Source organism: Podarcis vaucheri (genome assembly GCF_965113315.1).
Source record: "Podarcis vaucheri genome assembly, chromosome: 2".
Classification (NCBI taxonomy): Eukaryota; Metazoa; Chordata; class Lepidosauria; order Squamata; family Lacertidae; genus Podarcis; species Podarcis vaucheri.
Window position 1 is genome coordinate 39,342,881 of NC_138760.1, and position 16,433 is coordinate 39,359,313.

A 16,433-nucleotide genomic window follows, 5' to 3' on the forward strand; every position below is an offset into this window, starting at 1 on the left:
TATTAAATGCTGTGTACCACATTCCAAAACTACTTCATATGTACAAACAGGCTGTTTAAATGGTCTTGTTTGGCCTCCTACATTCTGTGTAATGTGGTGGCGCAATACTGTTTTTCTCTTCCTGTCATAGCCCCTCACTGAATCAAATACCACTTTTTATACTTTGTGGATGTGGAGCGCTGTGTGTGGCCTTTGAGTTCCTTCTTGTCCTGTAGTTACATAACACTTTCTGGGCTGGTTACCTGATTATCTGTTATGCAGTACAACTTAAATCTCTTAACTGGGTGGAGAGCCCTTCCTTATATTCAGAATCACGCTGTCTGTTCAGTAGTACACCAGAAGGTGTCACTGTTCTTCCAGGTGGATTTTTCAAAGTTAAGCTATTATAGGTTGTATTAAGCTGCTGTGTGTTCATAAAAGGCTACCACAGTATTCTTTCATTTTTGGGACTTGTGCTGCTCTTGTCGATGTTGCTATAGATAATATAGTTGAAACTTGACAGAAGACTTTACAGCCACATTGCATATGTGAACAGTATGTTCCAGTAAGCTTTTCAAGTTCAGACATTGACATCAAACAGTGATTTCCACTTAAGCCCCAGGGCAAGGCTAGTTAAAGTAGACCAGAGTCTTTTTAAAAAAGAGGCTCTGGATAGAGCAGAAAGATGTCACAATTCCTTTGACAATATTACCTTGATACAGTAAAAAATGCAGCAGTAATAAACTACAATTGCTGTATAACATCCATTATGTCAATCTGGGGGTGTTATAGAACCATCTTCTCCCTAGATATTGCAAACTGCTTTATTAGTGGCATATACCATATTTTTCCGTGTACTAGGCTTCCCCCCTAAAAAATAATGTCAAAAATTAGGGGGCATCTTATACACGGATAGTGCCAGTGGTGGATTTTCTTAAATCTGAGTCCCCAAAAATAGGGGGCGTCTTATACATGGGGGTGTCTTATACACGAAAAACGACGGTAATTCCATATTGGCTAAATCTGTCCAGATAAAGGGTAGTAAGTGTTGGGTGTATGGCCAGTAATGGGGCTGACTTTATTCATGTATGGTGGAAATTATCAATCTTTTCAGGAAGAAAATTGCATATGTAATTTCTCTCATAATTCATAAGAAGAGTCTTGCTGAATCAGGCCTAAGGCCCATCTGGTTTCTAAATGTTCTCACAGTGGCCAAATGCCTATGACAAAATGCTATGATATGCTCCCTGGTTCCCTTTTCCCTGTGGCCCTTCCTTCCCCAGAATAGCAGTGACAATGACCTGTGGATAAATGCAAACTAGGATTCAAAGGTCAGGAAGGTGGGTAGCATTAAAAGGCAAGTTCCAGACTTATTTTACCCCTCAAAAAATCCTGCTATGTTTCCTTAGCTCTGGAAATCTTTGTATCAAGGAAGTAAAGTATTTTCCAGGAGCTTGAATAGATGGTGTGCATGCTCCATATAACGATAGAGAGTTTTGATATCTTGGAAAGAAAAGCTGTGCTTTGCTACTAGTGTATCCTGGGCTAATTAAGAAACTTGCATACAGTTACTTATTTTGCATACTTCTTTTGGTCATAGGAAGGGGAAATGAGCTTTGCCGAGTTCTGAAGCTCCCCTAGAAGAAACACTTTCCCTCTGGCATTTAAGACTTTCCTCATAATTTCAAGTTTGCTTTTACAGCCATAAAGACTATATACTTTTTCATGAATGTTTGCTTGACCCTCAGTAAGTATTATCATTTATTTAAAGTATTAAATGAATTGTGCCAATGCAACACTTCCCTGGGTGTAATCCAGTTGTTGCTTTGTGAAAGGGGTTTTAATCCAGCTGAGGCTTCAACTAGTGGAAGAGAAAAGGAGTTGATTTTTTGACTGTTCATCCTGCAACTCTCTGTGCTACCTTCCATTCTGTTCTGGAGGGTCTACCACCCGGAGCTGATTTTCAGTGGGTCCTGGGAAGTGGAATCTTCATGAGTATAAGGGCAGCAATTTGTTTCCACCTCTCCTTTTTAAAGAAATTGTCCCAGTTAGACTTCTAAAAGAATTTATTTTATTGTATTTTTGGTTTTTATGGAAGCCGCCCAGAGTGGCTGGGGAGGCCCAGCCAGATGGGCGGGGTATAAATAATAAATTATTATTATTATTATTATTATTATAATTCCAGTCACTGAATGCATTGAATAAAAAAATCTAAAAAGGTAATAGCAGAATATGCACCTTAAAGTGTATGTCTTGCAGAGGACTCTCCTCAAGGATTCTGTTTCTAAGTTTGAATATAGGTAAACTACAAGAGGTAACAAGTGAGACCATTCCTTCTGCTTAAGTCATCCAGGTAATGTTCACAGAGGAATAATTAACTTTGCCCATGATTACTAATCTGACTTATGCTGATATGAGCAAGTTAATACACAGTGCCCTGCCCTTTTCAAGTGAGCCTTTGACACTTGCTTGTGTGCTTTAAAACACTTAAACTCCTTTGAGGAGCTCCTTCTCTTTATGCCCCTTTCCAGATTTGGTTAGAATGCTGTCATGTTAGAGTTCTAAATTTAAACAGTGTTGAATTTGCAACACCAAAATACTTTTCCCTGAACATTACTTCCAGTGATACTCTAAGAAGCCATGCTGACTTCTCACTGTAACTTTGATATTTGGCTTTAGCTCTGGTGGGAGTTCAGTGTAAGATGTGAAAGATCAGGTTGTTACCATACCCTCTCTCCTCTTCACCCCCATTCCCAATGGCATGCTGCTTTTGTATAGTACAGTCATGATCTTTGACAAAAAGGCAAGAGGTTTGAACTGTCTCTTGCCCTTTGGAAAGAGCGAAGATTCTCTAGAATCCTTTATTCTGTTGTCGGATCCTGTGCCAAGGACTAAAGTCTGCAAATAATGTATCATAAATTGCCACCCCTGGTCTTTAACAGGAAGAGGTATTCAGATCGTTACTTAAAATGCCAAGAGGAATGAGGGGCACAGTGTGAGTCATGCACTGTCTATTGTGAGTCAAGGTTAGAAAACCACTGATAGGCTATAGGGATCACCAACTGCCAGTCTCTGAGTCAAATTATCCTACCAGCTACCAATCCAGATGCAAGAGGGGTATAGGTGGAAATAGGAGATGTACTAGTAGAACTTTCTAGCAGGTCATTTGTGGGAGTAGGGTTACCACCTTGGCACAAGCATTTGCTTCTCAGAGTAACCCTCTTAGCAAAACCTAGTTGGTGTCTGGTCTAGAAAGTAACATATGGTTGTCCCTCATGCATCTAAGCCTAATGTAGTGGGTTTAATGGTTAATCCAAACATGAGCAAAAAAAGGAAACCCAGAACAATGTCTCTGTCTCCTTCATTACTTCTTTCTGCCCAGTTATTTATACTATAAAAGTGAATGAGGGAATGAAACTTCCTAGGACCTTTGTAGAACAGCTTTGGTTAGCTGTTTGGAAGATGAGACATGTCCATTACGTGTCTGCTTGTTCTTCCCACAGCAGGAGTGCAAGCTGCAACAAACCCCTGACTCCCTCAAGTGTTGAATACCACAGATTGTTGACATGGGTGTGGTGTGACTTTCAAATGGGAGGGAAGGGTATTTTAGATTGTGTTAGCTGCCAGAAGAAAAAAAACTACCCTTCCCAAATGCCCCTTGCTGAGAGACCTGATGACTTGAGCTAGATGGGCACTGTTCTTTCGTTGCTATTTCTTGACTGTTGACATTCTAGCAATTTAAAAAAACCAAAACCATTTTGTATATTAAGCATGTCAAAACCTATCTTAGGACCCAGGTTAAAAGTGAACACTGCATCTAGTCAGTTTCCGCATCTCACGTCATCAAAAAAGTTACCTCTCTGCAGGAAATGGCTGTTCACAGGGCAAATTGAGACTTGTTAGACCATGAGTGTGTTCATCCACATGCCACTAAGCAAAAGTACCATAGAGGTGAGTGCCTCTTGTGAGAAAAGGTCCTAGGATGAATTCAGTTGCTTTTTTAATCCAAAGAGGCTCTCTAGTGCATGGGTAGGCAAACTAAGGCCTAATCGGCTTTTAAATCCGGCCCACAGACAGTCTGGGAATCAGCGTGTTTTTACATGAGTAGAATGTGTCCTTTTATTTCAAATGCATCTCTGGGTTATTTGTGGGGCATAGGAATTTGTTCATTCCCCCCCCCCATATAGTTTGGCCCCCCATAAGGTCTGAGGGACAGTAGACTGGCCCCCTGCTGAAAAGGTTTGCTGACCCCCTCCTCTAGTGCTTCCTAAGGAGAGGTGCTTTTCCTTTTCTGTTTAAGCCAGCCACTAGTAGCTGTTCAAATACTGTACATTACTAGGGAGTGGGATTTCTGTTCAAGATATGGAGAGCATGCTGCATGAAGCATTAAGAGCAACTAGCTGAAAATTGAGAAACCCTGGGGAACTGTAGTGTTGGCACCCTGCCTGAGCAAGACAGTAAAAACCTACAATTCTTAATTATGAATGTTCCTAAACATACTTAACAAAATTCAATTGTGCCATACTAAAAGCCAGAAAGTATCTCATACAATCTTAGAGTTGGAAGGGATCTTGAGGATCATGTAGTCCAGCCCCCTGCTATATAGGAATGTGCAGCTGGTCCCTTACAGGGATCAAACCTGCAACCTTGGTATTGTTAGCACCACACTCTAGCCCAGGGGTCTGCAACCTGCGGCTCCGGAGCCGCATGTGGCTCTTTTACACCTTTGCCGCGGCTCCGGGGTGGATACTAGCGAGGGGAGGAGGCGCATTGTGCGCCCCGACACTCCCCACTGTGGCGGGCGCTGTACTGGCTGTGACGTCGCATGGGGGCAGTGCGTGCGTTAGTCACGCACCGTCCCGACGTCACTTTCCTGCCCGCTGTCAGATCGCGGCTCCGGAGATATATTTGTTTTAAATGTCACAATGGTTTTGCGGCTCCCAGTTGTTTTTTCTTCGGAAACGGGTCCAAGTGGCTCTTTTTGTCTTAAAGGTTGCAGACCCCTGCTCTAGCCAACTGAGGTACCGTATTTTTCGCCCCATAAGACGCACTTTTTCCCCTCCAAAAATGAAGGGGAAATTGGGGTGCGTCTTATGGGGCGAATGCCTGCAAGCCTCGCGCGCCCGGCAGGAGGTCCCACCGGGTGCGCGAGGCTTGGGGCGGCAGCCTGTCGCCCGAAGCACGGGAGCCCTCGGGAGGGCTCCCCCTGCTTCGGGCGAGTGTCTGCAAGCCTCGCGCACCCGGCAGGAGGTCCCACCGGGTGCGCGAGGCTTGGGGCGGCAGCGGACTGCTTGCGTGCACCGAGAAGCTTGGGGCCAGCTGAGCTCAGCCCGCCCCAAGCTTCTAGGTGCGCGCAAGCAGTCCACTGCCGCCCCAAGCCTCACGCACCCGGTGGGACCTCCTGCCGGGTGCGCGAGGCTTGGGGCGGCAGCGGACTGCTTGCGCGCACCGAGAAGTTTGGGGCCAGGTGCGCGCAAGCAGTCCGCTGCCGCCCCAAGCCTCGCGCACCCGGCGGGACCTCCTGCCGGGTGCGCGAGGCTTGGGGCGGCAGCGGACTGCTTGCGCGCACCGAGAAGCTTAGGGCCAGCTGAGCTCAGCCCGCCCCAAGCTTCTAGGTGCGCGCAAGCAGTCCGCTGCCGCCCCAAGCCTCGCGCACCCGGTGGGACCTCCTGCCGGGTGCGCGAGGCTTGGGGCGGCAGCGGACTGCTTGCGCGCACCTAGAAGCTTGGGGCGCGCTGAGCTCAGCACGCCCCAAGCTCCTGGTGTAGCGCAACGATCCGCTAGCCCTGGGAGAGCCCCGCGGCTCTCCCAAGGCTAGCGGACTGCTTGCGCGCACGCAGAAGCTTGGGGCGCGCTGAGCTCAGCACGCCCCAAGCTCCTGGTGTAGCGCAGCGATCCGCTAGCCCTGGGAGAGCCCCGCGGCTCTCCCAGGGCTAGCAGACTGCTTGCCGGCATGCAGAAGCTTGGGGCGCGCTGAGCTCAGCACGCCCCAAGCTTCTGGATTAGCGCAGGGATCCGCTAGCCCTGGGAGAGGCGCCCGGCTCTCCCACGCTAGCGGAGACCTTGCCGGCACGCAGAAGCTTGGGGCGCGCTGAGCTCCGCACGCCCCAAGCTCCTGGTGTAGCGCAGCGCACCTGGGGGGGAAATAAATTTTTTTTCCTTTATTTCCCCCCCAAAAATCTAGGTGCGTCTTATGGGCCGGTGCGTCTTATGGGGCGAAAAATACGGTATCTAAACGGTGGGCCAGCAAATAAACTCTTCCTTAGTCTAGATGTTGAACAAGACAAACCAATCAAGCAGGGTACAGGGAGGGGATGTTGTTGGTAATTGTATAGTAGAAACGTCATATGCAGCTTATTTAGAAAATCTTAGTAAAATGTTCATTGGGGGGGGGCGGAAACGATGAGCCACAATTTCTGTAGCTGCTTTCAGCTCTGAAGCTCAACAACCTTCATGATTCAGTTGACTTCTGGTTTGCCAAATGTTGTTTGTTTGGGTGCCTGCCGTACTAGTTCAGTGGATTTATACAGTGTTAATATAGCTTAAAGGTAAAAGGCAAAATTAAAGACATCTGCTTTCTGTTATGTTAAGATCAAAAAGATTACAATCTGAGGAGTTGACTCTTCATATATTGATGTTCCTTCCTGTTTGCAGCTGGGATAATATTTTTTTTGTTCTCGCCTCCGCAAAATAAATATAGTTGTCATGCAGGAATCTGGAAAAAGGGGTTTATTTACAGAGGTATACATGAATTTCTCCCTTTACCTTTAGCAGAATCCACAATGTAACCTGCTCAGCTTCCTAATATTTCCCCCCAGAAAAAAAATAGTTTCTCATCTTAAGTTTGGCATTTGTCCTACGGGCTTGTCACGAAGCTGGCAAACAGGATACATCCATGGGAAGTGTGGTTTGTTTTGGGCCTTCTCCCAGTATTTTTCCTCCCACCCTCATTGTTGGACAGGAAAACCTCCTGCTTTTACTCTCCCACAGCTCCATGCAGACTTAAATTGGCACAATGTATTGAAGTTAATGTATGCCATATAATTTTCAATAGATGAAAATAGTTTGTCATGCAATTCTCACCTTGCATGTTTGTTTCCTGAATCCTGGTGGATTTCTAGATTGGATTGGGGGTTCTTGCCCTTCCTCTGAAGTAATAATCTGTTATTAAATTGTATATGTGTAAAGCAATTTATATACATTAAAGTCAAGAAGTCTGACAGGTTGAGAACATTAGCTGCTTACAGGCCTTTATATATGTTCCTCATCTTGTATAGATGTTTCCTTTTAACCAATCAAGTTCTGAATATGTAGATTATACTTTTTAACATTTTTTTTATTGCAAGCATATCTTCCTTTTTAATAGAAAATTTGCTGGATAGTCTGAAGAACATCTCCTGGTGACTTAGCAAAGAACTGTGTGAATGACAAATATTGCCATTATCATTATCTAGAACTCCTGTCCTGTTTCTCCTGTTCATGTGGGAAAGTGCAGAAAGCTGTACGACTCCCTGTGGGCCACATTTGATAGGTTGGTGAGACCACCCACTTGTCAATCACCTATTGTCATAATTTCAGGTGATAGATATCTGTTCATGTTCCAAAGCAGTTGCTGTAACTACTGTTCCTTTGAAGACATGTTTTCAACACCAGTCAGCTAATTGGAGCTTGGAGCTTGCCTTTGAAGGAGTTCACTGTAACAATCAACCAGCTGATTGTTGGTTATAGGGAGCCCTTCTGCAAAGAAAGCTGTTTAAATCCCTAATACTGGAGGATGTGGCTTTGAGTCCAAGCCTCTTCCTTCAGCCATCTCAGCTTCATAAATATAGCTAGCTTAAAAATGAAAAAAACTAAGTGTTTCAGAATTGAAAGTATTAATATGTTGGGATAGCTTGAATTAATAGCTTAGTTACAGATTTGGTACTGTCAGGTGCATAATAAATTCCTTTGTCTAGAATTACTGTTATGGACTACCATGCAAATGTCCTGCACCCATGCTCTATAACCTGAACTTGCAGGTGATATTTAACTTACTGGGAATCAGTGTATTTAAAAGTTGTGATAGCTCATGATTGCAAAGAGAAACTTAAACTGCCATTCTGTAACAAGCGACATTTTTCAGTAACTCCAATATCCTAAAGATGAGATAGTCAAGGCTGACTATGAAGAAGGAAATGATCCAGATTGCATATAACACCAGGTCATGTTTTAGTGCAAGAGCTGGAATGAGTCCAAGCAATGCTGCAGGCTCCCACCCTCCTCTCCTCCTGTATTCCTGCAACATTTGGCTTCACTTTCCATGAATCTTGGCTTGTCCTTGACTACAAAGCAGAGTTGGTGGTTTAAAACAAATCCAGGTTAGTTTTGAAATAAACCAGATTCATAATCCATAGGTTAAAGTTGCCTCTTTGCTTCATATGTTGGGACAAGCCAGGAAGTGAAACAAAATAATATAAGAGGAGAGGCAGGTGGAGGATAGGATTGAGACTTTGGTCATGATAGTGCTAAACCATGATTTAGTGTTAATGTGAACCAGACCATTATTGAGCTGCTTGTGTTTTGGGGAAGGTTTTTTGGTTGCTTTCCAGTAGCAAATATATAGTAGGAGCACACAACTTCAAACTTGATCCGTTTGACCTAAAGCTTGCAATGAGTCACCACTACCACTAGAAATCTTGGGCAGCATGTACAGCCTGTACTGTTTCTGGAAGGTCCTGTCATCTAAAGTGCAAAGCAGCTTTTATTGATTGCTCTGGCCTTGCTGTCATGCCATATCAGTTATCAGGTAGGACAGAAGTGCTATGATTGACCTTGGTTTACAAAAGTGCAAAAGGTTGGCTGTTCTTACTGTCTGTTTGGGATATTTTCCTGATGATGCAAGGTAGCCAGCGGCCGAATAACCCAGCCTTTATTTGCAAACTGAATTGATTAGAGTGGTTGACAGCATAGCATGTTTAGAAGAAGTATACGTTTAACTTGACCTGTTCTCCCATCAGACACCCACAACATTCCAGAGCTCAAGGTTACGATAACAAAAGATTGTCTTGTTCTGTACTGCTCCTGAGTGAGATCCAAAAATGACTGATGACACCCTAACATTTGCATGACCTTTCGTTGTGCTGAGGGTGTTCACATATAGCCGTGGGTTCCATTTGTGATACCTCTATCTCAGAGAAATTTGGAAATTTGAAAGTAGTAATTTAAAAACCTTCCTCTTCTGATATTCACTGTAGTCATTTTAATGACATTCTCAGTCCTACTCTGCACTAATACCCTCTCATATTTTGTACATCTGAATAAAACAGTGCTTTCCCTTTGTATATGACAGATCAACCTTTATACCAAAAAATCGGAGCCAAGTCTGGGGAAAGTGCTGTTTAAGTATTTCACATTATAATATCTGCACCTTGTGAAGTCCATAGAATCATAGAACTGTACAGTTGCAAAGGGACCCCAAGGGTCATCTAGTCCAACCCTCTGCAATGCAGGAATCTTCTGTCCAATGTAGGGCTTGAACCCACAACCCTGAGATTAAGACTCTCATACTCTACCGACAGAGCTATCCCATGATTCATAGGATCATTCATCTCTGCTACTGCCACACACTCAGTATGTACAATAGCATTTATTATTCCATGTATTACATAAATTTTGATAGTCTTATTTGGCCCAGGGATACAGGTTTCATGAGGCTTGAAACCTAGGAGACTTAGCTGCTAGAGCCATGTGTGAAAAAGAAGGAAAAACACTCTTGCCTTGATGAAGGCACCACTTGATTCTGCTGCAAGTGCTTCTGAGTTGGACGATATATTGCAACGGTCTAGATTTGACTGTCCACTCATTTAAGAGGGAAGCAGTGTACAGCTCTGGTCCACACATCTCAGGAAGGCTGTTGTAGAACTGAAAGAGATGCAGGAAGCAGCAACCAAAGTGACTAGGGTCCTGGAACAACTTCTCTGTGAAGAAAAGTTTGGAGCTTTTAAATTCATTGGGCGGTGTGAATAAGGGGGAGCATAATAGAGGTGCTCATTTGCTTAATAGTGGGAAATTCAGGAAGTAACGCTTCACACAGCATATAGCTAAACTATGGCATTTACTTCTGCAAAATTTAGCAATGGCCACCAACTTAGGTGGCATTAAAAATGGATTTGACAGATTCATGGAGCATACGGGTATCTAGCGGCTCGTTTTGATGGTTAAATACTACCTCCAGGACAAGAGACACCATGGCTCTGATTTACTGTGATTTACTTAATGTTCTAAAATGATTCCATGTAGTAATGAGAGGCATGAAAACAGCATTGAGCTAGTTCAGTCATGAAGCACTGGGCACACCTCACTCTGCAGTAAGCAGGATTCATATCCTCTGGGCAAAGTGAGCACTTGATGGTTGATTACTCAGCAGGGCCTGTTTACTTCATTGTGACGAGTGCCTCAGATATACCCCAAGGCTGTGAAGTCTACAGCTGCGCACAAACCATACATTCAAAGCACATGACTTCCCCCAAAGAATCCTGGGAACTGTAGCTTAAGGGTGCTGCAAATTGTAGCCCTCTGAGGGGTGAACTACAGCTTCCAGGATTCTCATAATGTGCCATTCATTGGTGAAAGTCTTCCTTTAAAACAAGGATTTTGAAGACTTTATAGGCACTTATGAACTACAGTTGGTCTACTGGAAAACCATATACTGGTAACTTTCCAAAATCACACACATAGATATCTATGTATCTGTGTTTTTCTAATATTGAATAGTTCTCTGTTCTGTTTAGACATTTTATACTTTCCTATAGTTTCAGTGCTTCAAATTGAAGCCAAAAGCAAGAGTGCAGGCAGGACACAAGTTTCTATTTTTCCATCAGAAATATTAACTTAAAGTGTATATGTACTAAAAATAGTTCTGTGTGTTAATGAACTAAAATCTTGCCATTAATTAATTAAAACACCTTTATTCATGTTGCAGCCCTATTTCAAAGGCAGCCTGGAGATGTCAGATGGCTCTCTGACATGCAGTCGTCCCCCCCAGCTTGATCACCTCTATAAAGTTCAACATCATTATGAATCCACTTCTTCTATCATATATTCATTACCTTTACTTGGATATAAATGTCATGGAGTATAAGGCTTTCTATGCTTACTAGCTACAATGGTTATGTTTACCTCCACTCTCCTAGGCAGTATGCCTCTGAATGTCAGTTGCCACTCAACAAAAGTGCAGAGAGTGCTGTTTCGCTCAGGTTGTGCTTTTGGACTTCCCACAGGCATCTGGTTGGCTGTTGTGAGAACAGGGATGCTGAACTAGATGCACCACTGGCCTGATCCAGCAAGCTCCTCTTACATTCTGGATTTAAATAAATCTTTTAGCGAAAGCAGTTCTAATTATTCATCAGTTCATTGTGCATAAGTTTCCACATGGCAGACTATTTTGAAGAATGCCTTTGCAGCCTTAGGAAGAAATAGCACTGCACTTTTGCAAAAAAACAAAAGCTAGACGAGAGTTTTATGACCCCCGCCTTCTTGTAGCTACATAGTGTTCTTTAGCAAAGGGGCTGTAAAAACCCCTTCACTGTTGCTAGTGATAGGAAAAAAACAAACCACGAACTTGTAATCCCCTAAGGCCGGCCTAGGGACACTATGGGCATTTAGAAATGTGTGCATTGCCATCTTGGATTTGGCAGAGCAGATTTCCAAACTAGCTAACTGAACCCTGGCTTCCTAAAAAGCCATTACTTTTGCCCACCTAAAATTGAAAAGGGAACTATAGTAGCACAGTTGCATTGCTAGCCAACAAGCAGGCAGCATTTGTCTACTTGAATGAATAGGATCAGTGTTTAAGGACCTGTGGGCATTCAGGCAGAGTCTTGGCAAATTACGAAAGACTTGCTCGATGAAGAGAGGATGGAGCTCCCAATGTCTGCTTCTTTTTGTCTAAGGTTAATTTAATAGGAACTTGTGCTTCTTGATGCTTGCCCTTTCTCTTTGTTTGCCTTGCATCCCTCATCCTGACACTTCTGGCTTCTCATAATCTGCACTGACTTAATTTCTCAGGAGTATCCTGGGTATAAAACCTTCCCTTTCAAGACCTCCTTGGTCTGCCACTCTATGTAAATGTGAAGGTGCAGTTCTTGTGGGGGTCCCTTTGACTCTGTATTAAAGGAGCTAAGTTAATTGGTCTTGAAACCTACTTTTTCCTCTTAATACACTTCCAGATTCACTGTATTGACTGATTACTGTTTTACCAACAAGAATATGCACATAAAGTTGTATCCAATCAAGTTTTCCCACTGGCAGAGATACCTCTGCGGATGCAACAACACTTCTGTCCTTTCTGTTTGCCCCCACAATCTTATCTAATAATTCTAACACTATTTTGGATAGAAACGGAGGACATCCATTATTTAAACGATGGAAGATTTGGGTGAGGGCAGCCACCTACTTGAGAATATACATTGTATTAACTTCAGCCATGTTTCTGACAATATAGTGACATGAGGGCTCTAACCACAGTTGTCTTGGAGTAAAAATAGTTCTCTGGAATCATAGGTATTGATTACTGTGAGAGGTGGTGCAGTTGCTAGATATTGGGTTGGCACATACATAATAAGCCAGAATACTTTGAAAGTGAAATGAAACATTGGTGAAGGTGTTTCTTCCGTCCCTCAAGAGAGCAGGCAGTCTCTGGCTCACGGACATCGCATTAAAACACAGTTTTACAGAGTGTGTGTGTGAACCAGCCCAATGTGCCTTGTTATGTGACCCAACTTGAAATTGAGTTATAGCATATCTGCAATTCAGTTGAAATATATAGTGGTCTTCTCAAAGTTTTTCAGTTGTGTCTTTGTGACACATGCATACTATAAAAGTCTTCGTATAATGTAAGTATTTAAAGCATGTTCACAGCATTGGTGGGGCGCTTGTAACTTTTGAAATGTGGCTGGACTCTAATTCCCATCAGTCCCAGTCAAAATGATCAGTGGTCAGGGATGATGGGAGAACTTTGTAAATCAGTAACATCTGAAGAGCCACTGGTTCCCCATCTGTAATTCGTAGGGTAGGATTGGCTAGTACACACCTGTTTTAAAGGGCTTATTGTACTTACAACTTTTGCTTTTCTCTTGTTTAGGACTTTTCAGAACTGGAGAAGAGAGATCCCCAAGAACTAGTTGGTGAGTATGAACAAGCTCTAGCATGCCTGTTCTCGTCTATGTTTCCTTGCCCTTCCTGCTCTTCTTGGTTGGCATATGATACAGTATTGGGGATATGCTGGGTTTTTGGGAGGTTGCCAGAGGTTACCATTATGAGAAGAGCAGAAACATTTATGGAAAACTTCCATTGCAGTCATTGTTCTCCAGTCTGCTGCTGCTTAGGTTTTGGAGCAGGGGAAAGAGGGAAGCCACCCCCCATTGTCAGGCCAAGGAACATTTGCTTTGGCATGCATGTCCCTTGGAAAGTGCTGCAGCTAAAAGAGAAGGCTTCAGGTTTTGTATGCAGATACCAATCCTCTATACTGCAATACTTTACTTAAGTGCAAAGCAAAGGAGGCTCATTTCCCAAGGGGTAAAAATGTTCGTAAAAACTTCCCAGCCACTTCATTTATGCTCAGCACTCTATAGTACAGTCGTACCTTGGTTCTTGAACACCTTGGTACTCAAGATGTTTTGACTCCCGAACGCCGCAAACCCGGAAGTGAGTGATCCACTTTGCAAACGTTTTTTGGAAGCTGAATGACCGAAGTGGCTTCTGCGGCCTCCGATTGAGTGCAGGAAGCTCCTGCAGCCAATCGGAAGCAGCACCTTGGTTTTCAAACCATTTCGGGAGTTGAATGGACTCCCGGAACGGGTTAAGTTCGACAACCAAGGTACGACTGTATAGGCACAGATTGAATTGGTCACATTTGTTAACATTTTATTCCCATTCATAGGAAATGCTACCTGTATAAACTGTGGTTTTGATACTAGTGGCTGCATCTTGCTTCTTTGAAGGATTTTCTGATGCAGCAACTAAATGTACCTTAGAGCAGGGACTCCCAAACTCTGATGTGTGAGATTCAGGTGTCCCATAGCATGTCAGTAAAAATGCAATTAAAAATCATACAGCACTTAGGGCAGCACATTCCAATTGCTACAACTAGCAGAAAAATCATTAGGTGGTCGCCCACGACCCCCAGCAATTTTCAAGTAGGCAGGTGTCTTAGAGCATTATGTCTCAGTGTCTTAGAGTTAGAGCATCATGTGGTTCATTCTTCACACAACACACGGGTCCTGCTTTACTAATGTTCACTGTGTGGAAATTCACTTATCCAAATGTGAGGAATTAGTACCCAGACCTTGCTATACACACTACAGAATCAGATATCTGAACAAACAGCATTTTTTTACTTCTTTGTTTGCCTTTTCCTGGTTGGCTAAAGAATGGAGGGGGAGTCATAAGATTTTTCGGGGGGGGGGGTGGCTTTTGGGTGTCAAATACCCTTGTTCGGGAACGGACTACAAATTTTGCCATAGGAATCAATGGAAATTGTTGGTTCATTCACTTAACAAATGATTTCCAGGGAATTCATTGTATTTGATAATCTGGACATGTGCATATATGCAAAATTGTATAGCAGTTTTTCAGTGTATATGAAAATATATGCAGTACTCTAGAGCTTGTATACAAGAGTTGCAAATGTATCAGATTAGAAAAGATCAGAATGTGCTGATCTTGTTCTGCATTCTTGAGCCCACAAACAGAAGTCAGTAACTGTAGTGGCCTTTCAAAATTGGATGACTCAGTGGCATATTGATGCCTCATATACTTCCCTACAGTTCTATTGTTAGTTGCCAGGAAATAACGAACACCCTCTCTCCCAGGCATGAAGTTACAGCTGGCCCATCCCATTTGAGACTGAAGAGGATTTAAGTATATAAATGATGCTTCCTTTTGGGTTAGAATCGGGGGAATGTCTCAGAGTGCTTTTGCACACTTGGCTGCAGTTCACCAGCTGGCTGTAAATGTGTAAAATAATTTAAAAACACTATTTATTATTCAATGCAAGATCAATTGCAGAATGCGTTATTTAATGAAGAAGAAAGTTGACCCTCTCTCTATACCAGTGTTTCTCAACCTTGGGTCCCCAGATGTTGTTGGACTGCAACTCCCATCATCCCTGAACTCTGGCCTTGTTAGCTAGAGGTGATGGGAGTTGTAGTTCAGCAACATCTGGGGACCCAAGGTTGAGAAAGGCTGCTCTATACAGATACCCTGTAGAAGATTTATAACTACGTAAGTGGTGAACCTGCAGTAAAATGTGATGCAGCGCTCCTCTTCAAGATAACCATCCTTTATTTCCCATCCTTCAGTTTCCCCACTCCCAATGGTCAGCATTCCATACCCACTGAGCAGACTCAGTCCTTACTGCATTGTTGGTGGGATCAGTCCATCTCTGCTTAGAGTTTATTCTAAAAATACTTACGCAAACCTTGGGGTTCCCCCAGCCTGTTGTTACCTCCCTTTTATGGGTGGGAGATGCTGCTTAGTCTAATGGCAACTAATTATAACCAATCAATAAAAGCAACCTAGTATCAATCTAGTTTCACTTTAATCCATTTAATACTAGTGGCACCTCAGTTTTCAAATGTCTCTGTTGACGAACGTTTCGGTTTTCAATCACCGTAAACCTGGAAGTAAATGCTTCAGTTTTCGAACACTTTTTGGAAGTTGAACGTGCCACGTGGCTTCCGTATTGAGTTTTCAGTTATCAAACGTTTCAGAACTCGACAATCTTCCGGAATGGATTACGTTCAAAAACCAAGGTACCACTGTATTCCAGTCCATGATCTAAAATAGCCCTTAGAGTGGGGTAAATTACTGGTAATAGTAGGTAAGCTTATGGCCGTCTTAATTCCAAACCTTTGACCTGGCTAATAAAACTAGCTTTGTTCAGTTCCTCTTGTAGCCTTTTGGCAAAAACAGAAACTTAAAAGGAGTCCCCAATATTGTTGTGGAGACTTCTTCCATTATTCTTCCCTTCAGAAATCCATTGGCATAAGAAACATAATTGAGAAGCATAATGATAGAATTAGATGAGCTAATTCCTTATTTCTTACTACAGATCTTTGTCTTGTTTTGGTATGCTGGAGGTACTAGCTAAAATTTGTAGATCTTGTTCGGATCCTTTGCAGTCTAGAATCAAGCAAGGAACCACTGCATTTGTCCTTAAGGCCAGCCAGCAGCTTAAATTGCTTCAGAACCTTAGCTGGAGTCAGTTATCTCTTTAGGGATTTTCATCCATATTCATGGCATGTCAAATAGCCAACTGTGGACAATTGTACAATCCCAGTTCTGTGTTTTGGTTTTCACAACCATGGGCTAGGGACACATATGGTGTCAAAAGCCTCCCTGCTACACATTTAGACATGTGATGGATTTGGGCAGCCAAGTGGCCACTAGGACACTTTAAATGTGATCATATGAGA

General features: G+C 43.1%; 1 protein-coding gene across 2 annotated transcripts in view; it reads left to right on the forward strand.

The window, feature by feature from the left end:
- Positions 1-16,433, forward strand: part of SAP30BP (SAP30 binding protein) — a 34,192-nt gene that overhangs the window by 7,131 nt on the left and 10,628 nt on the right. For both annotated transcript variants that reach the window (XM_082204632.1, XM_082204631.1), the window contains one exon: positions 13,100-13,142. In XM_082204632.1, coding sequence (XP_082060758.1) covers positions 13,100-13,142 — 43 coding nt within the window. The remainder of the gene's footprint in view (positions 1-13,099; positions 13,143-16,433) is intronic.